Source organism: Montipora capricornis, chromosome 4 (genome assembly GCF_036669925.1).
Source record: "Montipora capricornis isolate CH-2021 chromosome 4, ASM3666992v2, whole genome shotgun sequence".
NCBI classification, from domain to species: Eukaryota; Metazoa; Cnidaria; class Anthozoa; order Scleractinia; family Acroporidae; genus Montipora; species Montipora capricornis.
In genome coordinates this window covers 12,780,560-12,802,614 of record NC_090886.1, presented here as the reverse complement: position 1 = coordinate 12,802,614, position 22,055 = coordinate 12,780,560, and the positions used below count along the sequence as shown (strand labels likewise).

At 38.8% G+C, this 22,055-nt stretch overlaps 1 protein-coding gene across 1 annotated transcript in view; it reads right to left on the bottom strand.

The window, feature by feature from the left end:
- LOC138045555 (vacuolar protein sorting-associated protein 53 homolog) overlaps positions 1-22,055 on the bottom strand; it is a 53,814-nt gene that overhangs the window by 5,357 nt on the left and 26,402 nt on the right. The window contains exons 13-22 of the mRNA XM_068892101.1: positions 18,910-18,942; positions 17,993-18,072; positions 16,687-16,932; positions 15,701-15,824; positions 15,139-15,221; positions 10,667-10,745; positions 7,994-8,142; positions 7,233-7,302; positions 3,575-3,660; positions 1,398-1,449 (exon numbers count right to left, since the gene is read on the bottom strand). Of these exons, the coding sequence (XP_068748202.1) occupies positions 1,398-1,449; positions 3,575-3,660; positions 7,233-7,302; positions 7,994-8,142; positions 10,667-10,745; positions 15,139-15,221; positions 15,701-15,824; positions 16,687-16,932; positions 17,993-18,072; positions 18,910-18,942 (1,002 nt within the window). The remainder of the gene's footprint in view (positions 1-1,397; positions 1,450-3,574; positions 3,661-7,232; positions 7,303-7,993; positions 8,143-10,666; positions 10,746-15,138; positions 15,222-15,700; positions 15,825-16,686; positions 16,933-17,992; positions 18,073-18,909; positions 18,943-22,055) is intronic.

Genomic DNA, 22,055 nt, shown 5'->3' with positions numbered 1-22,055 from the left:
TATTTTTGCGTGGTCTGAAACTATGCGGAGAAAGCAGAACTTAGCAAGTGCTCTTGGTATCCAAAAAGAAAATTGGGGTTAACCATGCATTTTTCTGAGATAATTAGCGTTTTGGCAAAACTGTTATCCAATCGCAAATAACGTTTTCTGTGTATGAAATTCATTAAATGCAATACCCTCTTAAAAGTGGCAAACAAAAACCCCAAAGTATTTGTCTTCCTTGAGATTGAAAAATGTTTTTCTAAATCAAGTGTTAAGCAACTTTTTAAGCAAGCGCGCAATTGAGGGGCATGTGGATTGAGTGTAAGGGAATCTTTGCTGACGTCAGTGCTTACATTTTGTGCCATTAACATACAAATTTGCTCAAATATGGTGACGTGCTTTTTACCAATTGACTTCAAAAGGTAAAAGAACTTGTTAAACTTAGTTAACTGCCCAATTTTAAGTATTTTAGCTTTGATAAAAAGCCAATTATTAGTAATCAAAAACTGGTAAATTCTTGGTCGGGAAGGGCGTTAATGATTCCCTACCTTCTTTGTAAAATGTCGAATTTTCAAAGCATCATTTCTCAGAGATTATCTGGTATATCGGATTAAAATTTTCAGAGGTACCTGTAGCTCACTATGCAAAGCACTTTCAATATTCAATACATTATTCTTGGCTGACTGATTAGAAAACGATTGCCTTGTGCTGATCAGGCAAAAATTGTAAACAAAGATTTCCCTATAACCTGTGTGCCAGAGGAATTTTTCCCTAAGGTCCAAGATTACCTCAAGCTTACTCGAATCCAACGGTCACGTAGGAAAAAGATTCGCCGTCCACTGCTGGCTTCGAATCACGTAGCATTCTCTTGTCCAAAGAACAACCTTGACACAATTTTTTTGGAGAGTCAACACCCATACTAAGGCCAAACCACAGCATTTTGAAGACACTAAACACGATAAAGTAACTGCAGCTAACACTTCATGTAACCAGCTGCTGTGTTCGCCCTCGACATAACGCTTATTAGTAAAATCCAACTAGTGGTCTATCATCAATGCTGCGTTCTGATTGGTTGAGCTACTAGTAGGCTATTTGTTATAGCCCACTAGTAGCGAAAAGCGCCCGCCATATTTGTAATGTTTTGGCGGGAAAAGAGGATTAAAGTCTAGCTTTAACTTGCGAAAGATGTTTTGTCTTCATATTTTTTTGACCAACTAGTTGGATTTTACTAAAACAATTATTCCTCTTGCCCTCATGGCCTCTGAGTCATATAGCCCATTCGGCCTTCGGCCTCGTGGGCTATTGACTCAGAGCCCATTCGGGCTTGAGGAATAATTGTTAAATACACAATTCAAACCAAAATGGATGGATTTCAAATGAGCACACTCCCCACTGACTAATGTTGCTGCAGTTACCTTTAATATCATTTCTGCTTTCTTCATTCCTTTCGCGACAACTTTGGTATAACTAAACAAAAGTGAGATTTCAGCATAATATTAAAGTTATATGTTAGCAAGCAATGACTTCTGCACCCACTCCTCCCGCGGCCTACTCCCTCAAGCGGTTTCCTTATTTGGCAGTACTCAGATCATGTCATTCCTTATTTGGAAGCATGCCTACCATTGCACAGCGAGCATTTCGCCATTCACCACTTTCTATAAAACTCAGTTCCACACGAAGACAGAACAATTCACTCATTTAGCCCATTGCCCGGTGGGGTTCGGACGAAGGAAAGAAGCGAAAATCTTTGAAAGAATTAAAGAAGAAAAACAAGTGCGAACACACGTAGTCATTTTTTTTTAAGTTTCTCAACATCTTTCGTCCTCGTCATGCAAGCCCGTGTTCTCCACCCTTCTTTTCTTTCTTGTGAGCGTATTTTTTTTATGACAAAATCCACTCAATCTTAAAACTACCTATGACTATTATTGGTGTAGGCAACTTACGGTTTAATAAGGGAATCTTTGCATTTTGTTTCATTAACAGACGACTTTGCACACAGAATACAAATTTACTTCAATAGCATTTGTCATTCCCAGATCCCATCCTTTCTTTAAACCGGCAGGGCCTTTGCACGAGAAAAGGAAGGCTGTAAACATGGCGGCGCTTAGAAGTATGAGAAGCTTGAAATCAAAGACATCGCACAGGAGAACTACATTGGAGAAAACGCTACGGCCAGGTGCAGAACAAGTCTGATAGAGAATACGTACCTCGCGTGAGTCGCGTCGAACAGAAAGAAGCAATAAGTAAAATCGCAGTTTTAAAGGACGACACTCTGTGATCATTTTACCGACCGGCTTCGCGCTAGTCGACCTCATTGCGCCACATCGGCCATTTTTGCTTCGGGTTCAAGATTTCGTTGTTCGCAAGCTAACCAATAAAAAAATTTGAATTTCCTATGTGTCCAGATCTCTTCGTTTTCTCGCGCGAAGGCCTCGCCGGATAAGAGAAACGATGGGATCTGGGAACGATAATTCTTGGATGGCAAAAACGCTTATGATCCCATACATTGTTTTTAAGTGGCTCAAACCAGTTTCAACACTTTCAAGAAATCTTGTTATCAGAAGGATTGACACTACAACACTTTATCACGTAACAGCAATGTTATAGTACCGTGTGAAACACCAATTATTGCTGAACAAGATGCAGTCATTTTTGTGGCGTAACAACTTACCATGGCAACAAGAAAGCCTTGCAAAAACACCCTATATTTTGGCTTTAGTTGCCCATATCTGAAAAACGAACTCGGTGACCCCTTTTTTTTATTGCACAAAAGCGATCAGCAGGCCAAGATGAAACTCTCTGCAAAGTTTCATTCTGGCATGCTGATTACATTTCAAAGATAAAAAATGGAGGTCACCGAGTTCGTTTTTGAGATAAGAGCAGCTAAAGCCAAAATATGGGGTGTGTTTGCAGGGCTTTCCTGTTGCCACGGTAACCTTTTACGTCACAAAAATGACCGAATCTTTTTCAGCAATAATTGGTGTTTGATATGGTACCACAACATTGCTTATAGTGTTGAAGTGTCAATCCTTCTAATAAGAACGTTTCTTTCAAGCGTTGAAACTGGTTTGAGCCATCTTAATAAAATGTCGAATTTTCATAGCATCATTGCTCAAGGAGTATCCGGAATATCGGGTTCAAATTTTCAGAGATAGCTTAAACTTCACGTTAAAGCTAAAAAAATTAAAACTAAGGCTTGATCCTAATCACCTTCAGCAGTAATGTTCGATGGAAGACGTAAATAAATCTGTTAAAAATGTTCAGCGTTGAAGCCGAAAGAAGCCCCTTCCTACAAAGAAGAAGCTTCGGGTTCAAGTGCAGTCCAAGGATATACGTTTTCAACCCCTATCTGCGGGAACAAGTACTTTTAAGTTTACGATAATTGTAAATTAAGAGCACATGCCAATAATCGATAATTTAGAGAAGGGATCGTGTTGCGATTTTTGGCCCTGGCAACCGAGAACCCAGGCTTTCTCTGTTTTTTTTTTTTTTTACTTCCTTTAGAGTACCCATGATGACAAGAAAGTAAAATAGAGAGAGGTTGGGTTTGACATTGAGCCACTCCTCCATATGAAAACCTTTCTGCTATTACCTCGCGGGCGGTTTTCGCTGAACTTTTGAGCAAACTGAGGGCAGTTCCAGAAGTATCGTCTTAAGTGAATGAGTATCCAGCAACAGCTGGCGAGGAAAAAGCAAGAACAAAAAATAAAACAAGAATCGAAATAAATTAATGAAGTTATCGAAAAGTTCAAAGTTACAGACCCATTTGACAACGAAACAAAATGTGCAATGCGGTGTATTAACATTCAATTCATTTTGACACAACAACTATGGAGGTGTTTCTGAACAAGGATTGTGAAACCTGCCAACTGTGATTTCTTCTCAATGTATTAAGGCCGAGACACACTAGGCGATAAGTCGCTGCGACACGTCGCGGGGACAAGCCGCCGCAACAAATCGCCTTGTGTGATACGGTTAATTTCATGAAAATCGTCGCAGAATTTTGTCTGTGCGATCAGTCGCACGAATTCAAACCAGTTTGAATTTGTGCGACTTATCGCAGCGACAAATTTAGCGAAAGCAGCGTTGTTGCATCGTGTGTACACTTCCGGAAACAAGTCGCTGCGACAAAATACTTTACTTTATAAATGAACCAATCAGAGAGCGTCATATGGCCCCCCATATTGAATTAGAAAACTAGTTCTCATTTCCCCTCATACGAGATCACTGCGTATGCACCGAACAGGTGTCGTGTCGCAGCGACTGGTTTTGCAAGTAGTTCACACGGAGCAACTTTTGCAGAGACATGTCGCTGCGACTTGTCGCCTAGTGTGTCCCGGCCTTTAAGCAGGTACGGGCAGTGCCTTCTTATGGGGCGGTGTGTCACGAGGTTAGCGCGTTTTGCCGATGATGCTCAAATCCCGCTCTGGGGAAAACCAACGTGATTTGTCTTTGAAGATTAACCACACCTTCTAAACAGCCGACTTTCTCCATTTGGGTTTCTTAAAGGGGCTATGTCACCTAAAATGATGTATAAACGTAATTTCATGACACCCGAAATGCTCAAAAGGCAGAATGAAGCATTGCAATAACCACTTAAAACTGTTGAATATCATAACAGAAGTACAGCAAAGGAAAGAAAGAGAAGCATGGATGGACAAAAGATGGACAAGATTGAAACAGATTGCATTTGGGTAATCTTGAAAAATGGCAGCCCGACGTTTTTCAAGTTTATGGCAAATCACATGGATAATGGTTGATTTTGCTCAGACTGAATCATCCTGTTTGTGATGTAACGATAATTTTATCAGTGAAGGAATTTCACATTATCATTTTTGAGTTTTAAACTTGTGATTAACTAAAGATTTACCCTAAACATCCTAAAATAACGTGACATGGCCCCCTTAAGGACGTTCGCGCTAATTGTTTGTGCGCAACGTTACTGCGCAGGTAACGCGACTGTAATACTTCGAGCATTAGCGAAGTTGAGGTTTTAAAACCTTTGCAAAAACCGTGGACGATAAGTCTTGCACAGAGTTGGATCAGAGAAGATCGTGATCAGTGAAAATTGATTTAAAATATTTATGAAAGTCAAGTAGACTACTGCACGACTGATATTCGCGAGGTTTTATCAGTCGTGCACTAATCTACTTGACTTTCATGCAAGTTTTTCAAGCATCAGTCAAAATAACATGGCGACAAAAACGCCGAGGAAAAAATTCCAGGCCGGCAAAAGAATGGCACATTTATTTCCGAATCATCATTAAACTTCAAAGAGAAGTGAGCGGGAGGATGGAAAAGCTCTGGATAAGGTAGCTGATCGAGTAGACTAGTGGCTGAAAGTTTGGAAAACTCGAGGACGAACCGTTGCGTAAATTTAATGGGGCTGTTTCTTTTTAATGTTTTTATTACCCTACGAACTTAAGTTCAAAGTGAATGCATGTTTTTAAAGTTCTTTTCCTTTACTTTCGTGAAAATTGAGCAGTATTTTCGTCCTCGTCCGCTTGAATAGTGCGGACCTGCGTGGAAACAATCAGTGATTGAATTTCACAAAAAACACACTCCAGAGGATGAGCATGACGGCAATGGAGAGATATTATACAAAACACCAACCAAATGAAGATGACCCCTGCTTAAAACTTCGTTGCTATGCTTGAGAAAGGTTTTTTTTTCGGTAAAAACCTTTCGTCTCTTCAACGATCGATCCTCTCTTGGGTTCCAGTCCTTGCCCGACAGGTCACGCAAAAGCGTGACAAACGAACTTTTCCAAGAGCTTTGCAAAATCACATCGATTTTACTCGTTCAGATCATCGGTGACCCCTATTTTTTTAATCATGAATCACTTACTTTACTTACTATCTACAAAATATGATGAAATGAAAAAATTCTCACCGTAAGAAGTTATCTTTTTTTAACATTTTCTTTCCTCGTGCCATCGAATTCTGGTAGTGGTTGCAACGGATAGAGCTTACGAAAACGCTCGTCGAGGATGAACTCTACTGTTTACCACATCCCTAGCGGCATACAATTATCTAAAAATCTCACTCCTAAAAACCTATGCACGGAAACTTTCACTGCAACAGTTTATTTTTATGATTTTCGATGGATGAGCAGATGAGCCTACATCTCGCTATTATGACCGATTTCTCGAAATTAAGGCATTTTTCCACTGCCATTTTCTCCGAAACAAAGTCGGTGACCCCCATTTTTTTTTTCATTTTTGGAGTAAGTACTTTATGACCTAACTCTAGGCGAGAAATGAAGAAAATCTCACCGTAGGAAGATTTTGGCGCGAACGTCCTTAAATGGACCCCGGTGTGTTCAGGTCTCGTCATAGGTTCGAAAATAATCGTGTTTTTTTTTTTTTGCAGACATAAAACAAATGACATAGAGTATCGATTTGTAAAGCACATTTGCAGGGTCGCGGTAATATCTTGACTTGAGCATGAAACTATACTAGGCGTTTTCTCGGTTTTAAAATATTGTCTAAGAGTCGCCCTTTCACGGGACTACAACTCAAAAAGCTTTTGTCCGACTCAGCTCAATTTTCAGGAATACTTCAATACAATCCGTTCAATTTTTTGACGTGTTTTTATACCATACTTTTTCTAAATTCTTGGTCAAAAACACTATTTTCAACTTTGATAAATAATGCAAAACGCAAAATAACAAAAATCGCCGACACCGTTTAAGCTGAAAATTTATCTCAAAATCAATTGCTTGAGAAAATAGGATACCTGTTTCTCATAGCATAAATACTGGCGAAATAGGGCACTATCAACAATACCATAGTACTCTTTATTTGTCCCTTCAAGTTTTGCACAAGATTTGTTTTTATTTTCTCTTCATTCCCCAGGGACCATTGTAAGTCCCAAGAGAAACTGGAAACAATGCTTATGCAAAATTTTGGAGGGACATACAAAGAGTATTATGGTATTCTTGATAGTGGCCTATAGGGACGTTTTAGGAAACTGACACCTCGAAACTATGACGAGACCTTAATTTGAAATGTTTCGTTCAATACTCGTTACCACAGGCTTCAAGCTAAACACATCATCATGTATAACTCAAGTTTACCCTTACTACTTGAAAGACATTTTGAAGGTCATTCAATGTACTGCTACCGTGCGCCCCACCCCACCCCACCCCACCCCTTCCTGCCAATAAACGACCACATTCTTTCAACAGGACAAAGAGAAGAACGAATTTCTTCGGCTTAATGAAGACTTACAAAATGGCAAGGCTAATACCTGCTCAGCTCCAACTGTGCTTATTGGTTTACACTTGTATAAGTTGCTGATAAATCTTGGAATAAAAGAACTAAAAAAACATACAAATCAATTATCAGTTTTTTCACGAAAGTTTAACTGAAATACTAAGACTTTATGTAAATGAGAATTCAGTATTTTAAACTCTTCTGCAAGAAAAACTCCTCACAGAACAGGAGAGAATAGAGTAGACTGAAATCGGGCACTGCATTTGCTCCCATTAAAAAGTGAAATCTGTGATCATATCCACACACGGGACAAGTTCACTATCGCGAAAATGTAACAACAAAGCCAACAGTTTCTTGCTGAATAATATTGTAGGAAGAACGTAAAGGTCTTTCAAAATCTGCCATGTAATGGTTAAAAAAAAAGACATTGTTACCATGAACAAGGAATTGCGAAATCCTTCTGATAAATTTTTAATTAAATATTTGAGCCTTTCAATCCTTACGATTCAAGGGAATTAAAACTAAAATTTTAAAATTAATATTACGATTGAAAGCGATTTAAGGGAAATTATTACAAAAGCACTTAGTCGAGGCTTCACTCCCCGGGGGGGGGGGGAAGGGGGAGCTAACATATAAAAAGGACGGGGGTGCAGTAAAGCCGCTTTATCTACTTGAAGAAACTCGCTTCTAATTGTTCAGCGCCCAGCGCGATCTAAGTTCGGATTTCTTCAAAGAACTGCCCACAAACTTTGCAGTGAAAAAAAAACATTGATACTGCAGTTAAAGACTACGTACTTCACAAACTTGACGCAAAATTGAGTGAAATATTTTCTGGCTGAAGACAAGTAATCCCGAATGAGGGGCACTGTCTCTTTGATGTGATTGGTGATTGCTGTTACATATGAACTCTCATCTCCTACAGCTTCCACACTCTGCCAATTAACCTGACATCAAACACAAAATATGCGGTGAGTCCATGATAAGTCTATCTTTTTCAAGAGATGGAGATAAAGTCATGAAGTGTTCCGGCTCTACTTAATAGGGAAATCTTTGTTCACATTTTTTTGCAGTCGTTTTCTAATCTGGTCAGCCGAGAATAAAAGTACTGAATATAGAATGTGCATCGCATATTGAGCTACCTAGATCCCGATGTACCAAAAATTTCTGAGCAATGATGAACTGAAAATTTGAGTTTTTACAAAGAATGTATGGAATCATTGGCGCATTTGCCACCCAAGGATTTACCAGTTTTTGATGGCTAATAGAGTGAGTTTCAATCGAGTGTCGTAAAACCAAAACAAAAGTAATTACTTTGGCCAATCAAAAAGAAGGGAGACAATCCAGTAAACCAATCAAAACTCGAAGTAATTACACGTAGCTGACACAAAGCGCGGGAAAATGTACACGCGCGAGCCACGATTGTTTTGGTTTCACTTCTGATTGGTTGAAAAATGGCGCGAGAACTTTGAACCAATCACTGAGTGAAGTAACGAAAAACCAAAGCAATTCACTAATTACTTTCGACACTCAATTGAAAACCGCTCTAACTGGTTCGTTATCAAAGCTAAAAGGCTTAAGTAAGTTTTAAGTCCATTTCCCATTTGAAAACAATTTGTAAATTTGTATGTTGCTATGTGTGAGCAAACTCGTAACAAAATGCAACCAATGACGTCACCAATTCTAAGCCTATTGTTGTAAGGACGTAGTTTGTGTTGTCTTCCATAAGGGGCGCGTCTCTCTTTCTACAGCAAACTGGGCGATTTCAATTGGGCAAAAATTCCAGTTCGAAACTTTAGAAAAAAACAACACCAAAGGAACAGTACATTCCGACTAAACAAACTCGAGCGAAGTCCCCGCGCGTTTGTGTGAGTCTCAAAGCAATCAAGCAACATGGAAACAACATTTACAAATACAACTATTGATGTTTACGGTGTAATGCCCTCGTAGGATGATAACTGGTTGCTTGGCGATGCGCGAAAGGACAACTGAAAAATCAGAGCACAGTTCAGAGGTTTCAATAGAAGGCGGTTACCGGCGATAGACCTCCGGGTACTTTAGTCCATCCCGCCACCTACTTCACACTACCATTTGAAAGTTCTGCTATGAAGGCTTTTTTCCACCGTTCTCCATCACGAAAATAAAACCGCTTAACTTCGAATTATGGAGTTTTCTTCTCAAGAGAAAAAAAGATTGTCTCCATATTCAAACAAATTCCCGCGTTGAAACGTAATGCGTACAAGAATTAGTCGCTCTACAACTGTTACATAACAATTTCATGTGACATTTCATGTGATCACAAAGCACGTGTTTCGATGTTTTGGGCTAAGAGACAAGACGTTCTGAACATTTTTTTAGCCGTTATGCCGAAGAAATCAAAAGCTGATTTATCATTAGTATTATAGCTAAACTTTACAACTTACCGGTAACTCATTTGTCCGACGGACGTAAATGAAGTGAGCGATTTGCATTTTTAAAGAATCATTGAACTGTCAAAGACCATCTCTATTGCTTTTTGGGAGGAAACTTCATGTCCAGCGAATAGTTTAGTTACAGAATAATATTTTTGAGCGGTTAGTGCTCAATTTATATGACATAGTGATACTGCCTATAATGTATTTAATACTAATAAACCAGCAAATTCTGTTAAAAGGGGATTAAAATTGTGGTGTTTTCCGTTGCCTTTCTGAGGGAAATACCTTTCGGAAAACGCTGGAAATGGCATTTCCAAGCTCGTAGATTTCAGACTTTTCTGGGGGAGCATGCCACAGACCCCCTAGAGGTTCACGCCTTCGGCGCCCGATTCCACAGCCATCTAATTTACTTTCGCAACAACCTACTTCAAAACTTACTGAAAGCACTGGAGTAAAATAGTAAACTACGACATAAGTAACATATAGGAGCAGTGATAGCGCAGTTGTGAAAGCACTCGCACAGGTGCCACCAATGTGACCTGGGTTTGATTGCCAGACTCGGCGTCATACGTGGGTTGAGTTTGTTGGTTCTCTACTCTGCACCGAGAGGTTTTTCTCCGGGTACTCCGGTTTCCCCTCTCCTCAAGAACCAACCTGTGATTTGATGTGTTGATTCGGTTTGATTTAATTTCTGTACAGTACATCCCCAATCATTGCCTCAGCACTTAATAAACTTGACACTTAAAGTATTAACACTGGCCAGATGCTCTATCCCTATAGGCACATGACTTTGTAGAGCCCGCAGACTAGCTGGACACATTGCTCACTCAGAACCTAGAAAAAACGATCAAACTCCCTTCCGGTGTTACGGAAGTTGTTCTTTCGTCCGTCACTAAGCAACTAATTTTCCATGGAAGCAAGAGTTAAAGCTAGTCCCGAATATTCCAGTTGACTTCTGACCCAAACTTGCGGAAATTTTGGCCGCAAGGAAAGCATCGGGCAATGACAACACTTGGGAAAGATATTTTCACAATGAACCAAGAACCACAACAGGTACCTTTATCAAGGCTGTCAAGGGAGCATCACATGCTGTCTCCAAATCTTGAACAAGCAGTTGAATACAGTTTGATATGACACTAAAAAAAAAGGGAAACAATCTGTGTCAACTGGCATATTTTTGTTGGTGAACAGGGACAGTTGACGTGCAAGAGGTTGCGAGTTCGAACTCAGCTCAGACCAAACAATCCGGGTATTAAAACAAATGAAAAAGTGCTGATTTTCTAATAACATCTTCAATTAGTATAATTACATAGGAGATTATTGAAAATCCTCTGCGCTGATTGGTTGCACTTGAGGTGATTATTAAACGATAATCACTTGAGTAGTTTTTGTGGTAGTGCACTTCGTATAAGTGCACTACCATATTGTAATCGGGGCTGTCTGCATGAGTGAGATCTGTAGGCCTGCAGCGCGTGCATGAATTACGAAACAAATTTACAGTTTTCTTGAATTACAACTATTGATTTTTGTTTGCGGCCTACTTGTCGCCTTCTTCCTTTCTTAATTTTGTTCATGAAAAGAGAATGAAAACTGTTTGAGTACGTTATTGTCAAATTAACAGATAATTAACTGCAGAATACCCCGCCACATCGAGTATCTTAAGTAGCTGGCTACGTGGTACGCGATACGCGGAAAGAATTAAAGTCAAGATGGCGAAGTATCTTAAATAGCTGGCTACGCGGAAAGAATTAAAGTCAAGATGGCGAAGTATCTTAAGTAGCTGGCTACGCGGTACGCGGAACGAATTAAAGTCAAGATGACAAAGTATCTTAAGTAGCTGGTTACGCGGTACGCGGTACGCGGAAAGAATTAAAGTCAAGATGGCAAAGTATCTTAAGTAGCTGGCTACACGGTACGCGGTACATGGAAAATTTAAATTCTAGTGTACCCTAAACCTCGTTTACTGATTAAGCCTAAGCACTCGTTTCAGTGATTAGGCCTAAGCACTCTTAAAATTTTAGCTTTCATTTTACGGTTCGGTTAACTAGACTTTTTACCGAGACCTTGAGAAGACTATAGCACTCGTTTACTGATTAAGCCTAAGCACTCGATTCAGTGATTAGGCCTAAGCACTCGTTTAAAATTATAGCTTTCATTTTACGGTTCGGTTAACTATTCTTTTTACGGAGACCGTGCGAAGAATATAGCACTCATTTACTGATTAAGCCTAAGCACTCGTTTGAAATTTTAGCTTTCATTTTACGGTTCGGTTAGAGTTAGGGTTAGGGTTAGTGCTATATTCATCACACGATCACCCGTGAAATGAAATCTTAAATTTGTAAAGAGTTCTTAGGCCTAATTTCTGAAACGAACGCTTAGGGTTAATCAGGAAACGAGTGCTATATTCTTCACACGATCTCGTTAAAAATTCTAGTTACCCGAACCGTAAAATGAAAGCTAAAATTTTAAAAGAGTGCTTAAGCCTAATACTGAAACGAGCGCTTAGGCTCAATCAGTAAACGAGTGCTATATTCAGCACAAGACCTCTGTTGTCAGGTTTTCACGTTGTTAGTACTGGTGACGCGCGCTCTTCCGAGTCCACAGTTCCAGTCTCTTGTCTCTCGAATTACTTAGGCTTTGACGCGTAAAGAACGAGGAATGCACAATACTGTGTCTTTATTAATTATCACAGCGTACCGCGTAGCCAGCACAAATAACATTGCTGCGCCATTTTGAATTCATTTGTTTTTATAACGCTCTTCCGAGTCCACAGTTCCACAGTCTCTTGTCTGTGGAATTTCTTAGGCTTTGACGCTTTAAGAACGAGGAATGTCACGGCGTACCGCGTACCGCGTAGCCAGCACATATAACATCGCTGCACCATTTTGAAATTTAGTTCATTTGGAATTTAGTCCAAGTGGCGGGGTATTTTACAGTATTGTGCATTCCTATTACTGAGTACCGCGTACCTCGTAGCCGGCTACGTGGAATATTGTTCGAGTGGCGGGGTATTCTGCAGTTAAGCCATTTTGGATATAATTAAATTTTTACATGTCTTAAATCAAAATCAGTATACGGAGATCGTCACGCAAGCTCACAATCCACAGAAATTCTACAGGTCAAATAAACTTAAGACCGGGTCAATTTTTTGCCTACATTGAAAAACATTCTAGTAGTCTTTACACTAGATCGTGAGTAAACTTAGGAAAATCTCACGTCAAGTAATTTCTTCCTTAACGCATTACACACAAATAATGCAATACTTCAAGTAACCGTAAGCACAATGGTCTGCTGTGATTGACATGTTTGGACCTCCTGGTACAGCCCAAGAAACCGCAAGTCGGTGGTAAGGATGGTGTTCAAGTTAATTATCTCTTGCTTGCATCGTATCGTTTCAACTTTCCGACTCTAATGAGATGCAAAGTCAAATTCCCACGGTACTGTGCTCAAAAATTTTGCCCACTAATAGAAAAGATGAGCTCCTCTAAATTAAACAAAACATTAAAAAATCGCAACTTAGTTTTCACGTATGTTGAAATCTTTTAGTCATCGAGTGTAAGTGTACGTTCGGCAACACTACTCAATTTTGCTGATTAGTAAACATGTAGATTATATCGGCTAGTCTGTGTCTGTTGATTTCACTGATAGCCTCTTGCTTCTCTTCTGATTTATTCACGCAATTTTTCGCTCCACTTTTCTTTTAAAAAATTATATCTGTACGAGAAATTGAGAAGCGGAAGCCACCTGTGTGTTAGGTGAGAGGGAAAACAAATCTGAAACGCCTTTTCAAATCTTCATATAATTTAATAGCCGCCCCGGAAAATGACTGGGTAAAACACGAAAATAAACAGGTCTGTTGGAAGCCTGCTTGAATTTCAACAAATGAGCCCCAGAATCGGCAAGAATTTGTGACGCTGAATAATAAAGCAGTTTCTATTTTCAAAACGATGGAATTACCTGGTGATAAATAACCTCGTCTAGGAGAGTGAATTTTTGACTTTACAGAAAAAATGCATGGTCAACCTCAAGAGTTGGACGATTGTGATCTTTGTGTTGAATTCGCACATTTCTTGCCGACTTTTAGAACACTTGAAAGAAAAAAAAACTAACTAAGAAAACAACAATCCGATGTGTTACCGTCATTTTGCCACAAATGTATACAGTTGTTAGCAACACGCAAGGTAACTTGATCACAGGTGGCCGCTGAAATCGATGTCACTTTTCGCGATTACTTGTGCAGCCAAAAGAACAATAGAAAATTTAACGTAGCAAAAATTCTTTAAAATGTTTTTCGCTGATGGTAACTTTTATATCCCCGGCACAAAATTTATGTTGTTTTCATGTCGCAAATTTTGTTGCTGATGGCAACTTTTTTTATACTCGATGGACACTTCCTAAAAACTTCCCTGTGCTCTTCCTTATTTTAAAAACTGTGTATCAATATTTATTTACTTTGCATCAATAGTTGTTTCGCATAAAGCAGGCTAACAAAATCTGTATCATGCTTAGTTCGCATTTTTGGGCGTTAAAATAGAATTTTCGGTCCTATGTTTCTGGCAGCAAGTCGTATAGTTGAGGCCTCCCATCCAGATGCTAACCCCGCTGGAAAAGGTTTAACTTCAGTGAACTTTTGTCGTGGAAACTGTCAGACACTCAGAGTATACGCACTTGCTGTGAAAAAAGACGTTGAACTTATGTCAGCCTCGAAGCCTTGGTTTCTCGATTCCCATTTATTTTCTCCAATCTTTCTAAATTTAGCATTTTACATATTTTCATTCGTCCTGGAAAACAAAACGCAGCTTAGTTGACAGTTCTGGAATAAAGCACTGTGTCAAGTTACTGCACTACCGCACGTACGCAATGCGTACCTTTTTTTTCAAAATGGTCACAAGCTGTTTTGTCGAGGTGACAGAAGAAGAAATTAATTGTTTTAAAGAAAATACATATTTTTCAAATAATCACCTATGTAATTATACTACAACAATTATTCACCGATATTCACCACGCCTTCGGCGAATAATCGTTAAATGGTATGCCTTTCAAGTCTTTTCGGAAAAGGATTATTACCATAGGCTATGCCTCAAAGTCCTCACTAGTAATCAAATTGTGTGGAACATTAAAGAACCCGCACAACGTTCTGGGTGATGTTGACTCTGGTTTAATGGTGTTGAGCCCGTTTTCTCGAAGTCCAGAAAACGTTTCGGGTCCGAAAAGCCATTTCTGAAATTGCCATGGGTTTACTTTGATACGCTTAACATGTTGCCAAGATAACAAAAAGCAAAATTATTGTGAAGTTTGACGACTTAAGACCATTCCGTTCTCAAGATTCATGTACTGAGATAATTGGGACATTCGAGAAAGTCCCGAAATGTTTCGGGAAACGGGATCATGGAATTGTTCTGGACAGGGCCATCTCTTACGTCCCTAATTAATAACAGACTGCATAACAAGCAGAACAGGGAAACTCCCTAAAACAACATTATAAAACTAATCCTGAAAAAGTGTATGAAGCCACGTACGTATGTATACCTGTGGAAGACGTCTTGTTCTCCGTTAAGATCAATTTTCTCCGCTAACTCAGGGTCAACTTTCTCTTTTAACTTTTCCTCTAACTTAACACCAAAACAAAAATCAGTTATTTAGGGAGCAATCGCAAAATAGCCGGCCACTATTGTGTTCTTGTGGCGGCATCATTTGAACAACGGGGTATATAACAATACATATGCAAATAAGTGGCCGGTTATTCTTTTAAGTCTGCTTTAAACTTAAAGTAATTCCCATGAAAATGACGCACTATCCATTTTTTTTTTAATTTGGCACACTTGACAGTCATACACAAGACATTTAAAAGATGCAAAAAAAAAAAAAAATGGGTCACCGTGCTTGTTTTCGCGCTGTATGCCCTTTATTCTAATGGGATCGTTCATATTGGATATCCAAATTGGGCGTGCATCTCATTTCAATAGGTGTATTCCTGGACACCTTGACTTGGTCAATAAGATGTACGTCTGCCCCTGTCACTAATGATAAATGTATCATTTTGTTTATTCCCCTTGTCATGTGCTATAAAAATTATTAGAACTTTGTTTACCTGTTGTGTCGTCTCCAGACTGTAGTCCGCTGTACACAAAATACAGCATGTTAAGCTCTGTTCATCTTTGTTGAATTTAACTTCCCCAGAATCCTTCAGTATGCTGGCGAGTCCCCCGCTACTCCTATGGCAGCAACAAAAAATAATGTTCCTTTTAGTCTACGTGTAGCTGTACCCACCGCCCCCTACCCTCCCGAAGAAAAACGTGAAGGGTGAAATGTCTTGAAAAACCTGGAGCAAATCATATCCTGTGACGTCACTCTTTTGCATGAAATACCGAAACAGTTTGATGGGAAAAACAATTTTTGCGGACTTTAGGGATACAAAATCTATCACAGGTATCTTTATCTAATAAAATTTCATTTTACCACCACCCATTAACTGGATAGTTGAAAATGCCATATCAATTATTAGAATGCTTCCCCCCCCCCCCCCTCCTCCCTCCCGTTTTACTTCAGGTGATGGGTATGGCTACACATACGACTACAATGACTTAATTATCCAAATTGCTCCGAAATCGAGCTTTTGCTTGCCTTTAATAATTTCTTAATCATTTATTTTTTATTTCATTCTTAATTTTAATGAGCCAGTAAGTCCATCTTCCATTTTCCAACTTATGGCGCTCTAGCCATACCACAGAGGACACAGAGACCACAACACCGGGAATTCCATGCCCTACTCTTTACGAATAGTGTGTGGATTCTTTTAATTCCCACTGGGTTATGAGCATTGAAGGGTTGTGAGACGGGGACTACGGTTTATCATCCTTAACCGAGAAGGCTAATGAGAACGTCTAACCAGGCTGCAGGTGTCCTTAAAAAGGCAGCACTTTCTCCTCAGTTATTTAAAGCCTCTGAGTATTGGTCTGGCCAGAGTTTTTGATCCTGTGACCAAGGACCAAACAGCAGTCTAATCAAGCAACTAGTGGCGGTTGGCTCACTACAAAAAGAGGCTTAACTGAACTCTTGTTGACTTTCATGACTTACTTTACAGGAAGATTGTTGTTCAACACTCTTGTTGCGTATTCTCTTAGAAACTTCTGAAATGCTGCTGTAAGTGATAGTAGGGGTGGTCCTGTACTGAGCTGTGAACATTGCACCATACATTTCTTGTAAAATACAAACAGTTCACCAGCGCTGGGAAACACCACATTGCTTCCATCACCTTCTACCATGGGTATGCCCTGTGATTTGAAATCTTGCACAAATCGGTCCATGAGCTCAGACAGGTTTCTGGTTAAGAAAGGATGATCCACATAACCTTTGAGGGTTGAGGGTGGTGCTTATTTAAAGCTCGTTATATTTCCAAAATTGTTTTCAAGGAAATGTTAACAGTGAAACAAAAAAAAAAAGGTTAAAAACATTGCAGACTAAAAATAAAAAAATGATGCCAGGCTGGCTGTATGGCTGTGAGGTTATATATTTTCTCGTTTTCCAATATTTGGTCAGGTACTGCCTGACTTCAGGGAGTTAAATGATTTGGAAATACAAATATACTGAAATACATTATAAACTTGGTATAGGATTACAGAATGATATTCTTGAAGAAGTCAAGCCGTGCCTGACGAAATATTGGAAAAAGAGAAAGCATACATCTCGTATTTGCTGGTTAGATCTTCCAAGATACAGCACTTCTACTTTGTTCAGCTGGCCCTTGCATAAAAAATTGTCATTAAAACATTGTATCATTTTAATTTGGTAGCAAGAAACACATTGTCCATTCAGGACAAAGATAAACAACCTGGTTCACAAGGAGACCATGCAAGTACAGTTGTAGCTCAATGGGTGGAGCATCCAACCAGTGTTTCGGAGGTCATACGTTCGAATCCTGCCTAAGACTCTGATTCAACATTTGTTCTGAATTATGTTTGAAACAAATATACATACCAATACATCATACATTATGGTTTGAACCTTTCCCGTTGGCTTTATTTGCCTTAGCTGAAGCTGAATTACGTACGGTTGGCGCAGGAAGAACATTTTGCTTCAAACAAACTGTGCTTTAAAAAAGCAGCACTACAAACTTCCCCCACCTGGGACAAACAATGCAGCAGTTTTTTTTTCTCAAATCACAAAAAATACTTTGAGATAAATAATTATTCTTGATCCTGCAAGATAAATACCCCAACTGAGTGTTTAATGGGTGTCGTCTCTTCCTTCCATTAAAACGTATTCAATCGGCAGTGGTCCCTTCTTACTTATATGGCAGCAAGGGTTGTATGTACGATAAAAAGTATTTGATTTGAAATGGTTCAAGAAACTTTTCCTGGCCATAAATTTATTGTGTTCTTACTTGTCTTGTGATTCGATGTAGATGTGGAGATGCGGCTCAAAACATCTTGAGATGATTCCTTGGAACTTGGGCTGTTTTGGCTGCAAAAAGGAAAATACAATCTTCTTTTGTTTTGAGAGTTCTTGCAAACTGCCTCAAGGACACTTGAAAACATTCAAATCTTACATGTGTAGCATACTACTTTAGGATTGTAGTCCACAAGTACTACGGTATTTCTCTGTTGACACGGGTACAGTGAGAGCACATCTTGAAGACAAGCTTATTTAACCCCCGCAGTACACATATAGAATATTATGTAAATATTGTGGTTCGAAATTTTTTCTTAGTTTAAAATTTGTCAACCAGTTCCATTTGGGTTTTTCTTTGTCTAAACCAATCGTATTACGAGAAAGTTGTGTCATGATTTTGGTCACCCTTTGAAATAAACACGTTCTTTGGCATTGAATATTGTGGTAAAAAACAAATTGACAATGATATTCATCATCACAGTGGTCAAAATTTGTTGTGGACTCACAAGGCGCAACATTTTGACCACTGTGATGACAAATACATGTTGATATGAGTACAGACAACACTGAACCACTTTCAATTTGTTAAATAGAAAATGGGTTCACCAGGGCAAAAACAAAAATCCTGAACACAGACAAGTCAAACGACTGGGTGGTAACTATATGTTTTCATTGTCAGCTGCAGATGATGAGTTAACACATTATTTTTAAATTATAGTTTTCAAGGAGAAAAAAAAACTCCTGTCTTCCCCTGTGGGGCTGACAAGCACCAGTCAAGACTGATAGAAAGAGGACTAATTGCAGATACCATTAACAAAAAGGCAGCACTTTCTCGTGAGTTTAAATAAAAGGCTTTTCGTGTTGGTCTGGACTTCAAACACAATAGTGTAACAGAAATGCCTGACAAACCTTGTTGGTCCTTTCTTTTGCATCTCCCTCTTCCTGTTTAAAAAGTGGTAAACCATAATGATAAAGAAGAAGGTGGCAATAACGATGATATGAAAATATAATCTAGTTTGCTTTAAACACACGAATACTCTCTCAGCCTTGGATGATCTTTGAAAAACAGTGCCCTTTTTTTTTAATAGTAAAACAGGTTACATAATTATGCTAATAACAATACAAATGCTCTAGATACAATTCCAATGTTTACAGCACTTATAATACAGGTTACTTACGTAATACAGTACTCTACACATAACACAGTTTTTACTATCAAATTAGAGGCATGAAATGAAAGGGAGCATTGCTTTCCATTTGGCATTATGAATATCTATGGAGTTATTTTGCTTAGCTATGAAAAACTCTGACTGATTAGCATTTTTTAGTTTCGTCTTAAGAAGTGAAAGGGAAGGTTTTATATTAAGATATCCGCTTTGATAAATAAGCTGTTTACCCAAATTATAATATAATATGGCTGAGTAATGGCACATCCTTTGTAAAGAATCTAAACATTATGTTAGTGCTTGTTAACACATCAATTGTTGTAAAGAAACTCTTCAACCAATTAGCTACAGAAAGCCAAACAACGCTTGATGTTGGACAATGTAAAAATAGATGCTCCAGGGATTCGTCTGATACTTGACAAAGGTACACGCAAGTGAATTTACAATGCCCATTCTGTGGAGGGCTTTGTTTGCATCAAGAATTCTGCTTAAGACTTTATACTGAAATTCTCTCGATTTAGAGTTAGCGTGACACTTCTAGGGAGAAGATAAATATCCTTCCAAGGTAGATCATGTGTCGGAAATAATTGCTCATATTTAGATTTTGAAACCCGGGGTTTCTCAATTTTTCTAATGAGATCCCAATATACCTCTTTAGAGGAGGTGGGAAAAGTGTTATCGTGGCATTCAATAATTTCTTAGCAGGTTATTTGGCATGTCCTTTAAAAGGGTCTTCCACTCTAATGGGATAGCGTCACACTCATAAGGACAAAGTACTCCGCACCTGTTAAGTTATAGTTTTATAATGTGCCCCAGGATTTTTGTTTACCTTCATCAGACAATATGTCACGCACCGTGAGAAAACCTTTCTTGGGAACTTTTTTCGTGAACACATAAACTTATTGTTCCAAATAAATTCTTTTAACACGTCAGGCAAGGTGACGACTGGTGATTTTTTGTAATCTGCCCACTCGCTTAAGCATTGTGACATTGAGACAAATGAGAATACTTTATTATTGTATTTAAAGCGTTAACTCATAGATGTCCCTGGAACTATAATGCTACTATTAATTATAAACTAATTAGGATAGTATGCACACTGTCATTGGTCGATAGCCGTATTTAGATGAGAGTATGGAAACACGGCCATGACATCACATGAATTTTGAATGGTTACGTGTTGTCAGACGTAACTTTTGATTGGCTGGTAGGAAATATGAGCGTGTATCAAGAAAGAAGTAAAAAAACCAGCATTTCCTTCATTTGTCATATTACATGTATCTTTAAAGTTTTATATTTTATAAAAGCAAGGCAGGACTTTTTTCCTTGTTTCCATAGCCTCATCTAAACACTCGGGGCGAGTTGGGAGAATTCTTGACAGTTATGCAAACCCTTGACGTATAACTGTCTTGAATTCTCCCAACTCCCTCTCGTGTTTAGATGACGCTATGGAAACACGGAAAACGTCCTCTATAATTGCTTAATCAGTACATGTGAAGTGACTGGGAAATTGCAAGCAATCTGAAGAAATAATGTAGATTTGTGTACATGTAGCTTCAACAACTGGAAAAAATGACTATTCAGGAATGACAACCTCAGGGTTTTCCAGGACAAGTTCAAAATCCAAATGCATTCCCCATTGTTTCTGAAACTTTAATCACAATCCTTTCACTGTCAGTGATGATATTCAACTGATAATTGTTTCACAGCATGGTCACAACACACACTTTGGAACATGCTTCACCTTCTCAAACCAAAAACATTCCAACTGAAAACTTGATACCAAATATACAGCTTGAAACATGTGATCCTTCTTAACTACAGCCTGTACATGTACATGTATGACTGTACTACAGCAAGCAAACAACAAAAACAAACCTACAGCTTGAAACAGTAGACTCTAACTAAAATCTGAGGGACTCAATAAATTATTGAGATAAAAGGCCTTTTGCAACAAATTGGTCACATAATTCATAACTGGTGAACTTGCAGCTCAGGCTTTATAAAAACTCTGGAAAGACCGTGATTGACTTATCCAGAATACAAACAATTAAGGTAATGATTTTATGATCATTTTCAACACTTGGAAATTCCATGCATTATTATACTTTTGCTCATGAACGAAAAGATTTTGCCCTCCAATGGAATTTTCCATAATTAAGCGCCAGAAATGGAGCTAAGATTCCTATTCTTACCAAGGGTCAAATAAGTGAGAATAAAAGTTCAAGGGTGGAAATTTTCAGACTGTCAATCAACGAAAAAAAGAATTAACAGCAGTTTGAAAACTTAGGAAAATACAAGGATTTGTATGAAAATCATTGAAGCGTGACTGGAGGGCAAATCATCCATTTCCCATAAAAATCCTTATACTTTCTTTCAACTGTCAAAACACCACTTTAAAGGACAATACTTACGAAAATGGGCATGGTAGCAAATTTTAAGCTGCTCCTTTTATTTCCGGAAAAATAATTTCATGTACTTAGCAGAATCAGTTGTGTCTGTGAAAAAGAGGTCACGTGACCAATTGCTGCAAAAGGCCTATTTCACTGGCTTTCATTTTCTTAACCCACACACATCTGGGAGTGAGATTTTACTCTGACACCAGACGATTTTACTAATCAACAGGGGGTATCCTACTAGGGTGCCTGATGAGTGAATGGATTAAAATTCCCCAAGTGATCTGGTGACATAATTCGAGAAAAATGTTAACGCTACATGTATATCCCACAACTGCGCGCGGCCTTATTTTCGAATTCAACATGGCAGAGGCGAGGTTAGATCTCGTCGGGTCTCCTTGAAAGTTCATTCAGTAACAGGAAATGTGGTAGACACGGAATGATCTGTTGAGTTTTGGCGATCGAAATACATGTACTGCAGGGAGTTTGGAAA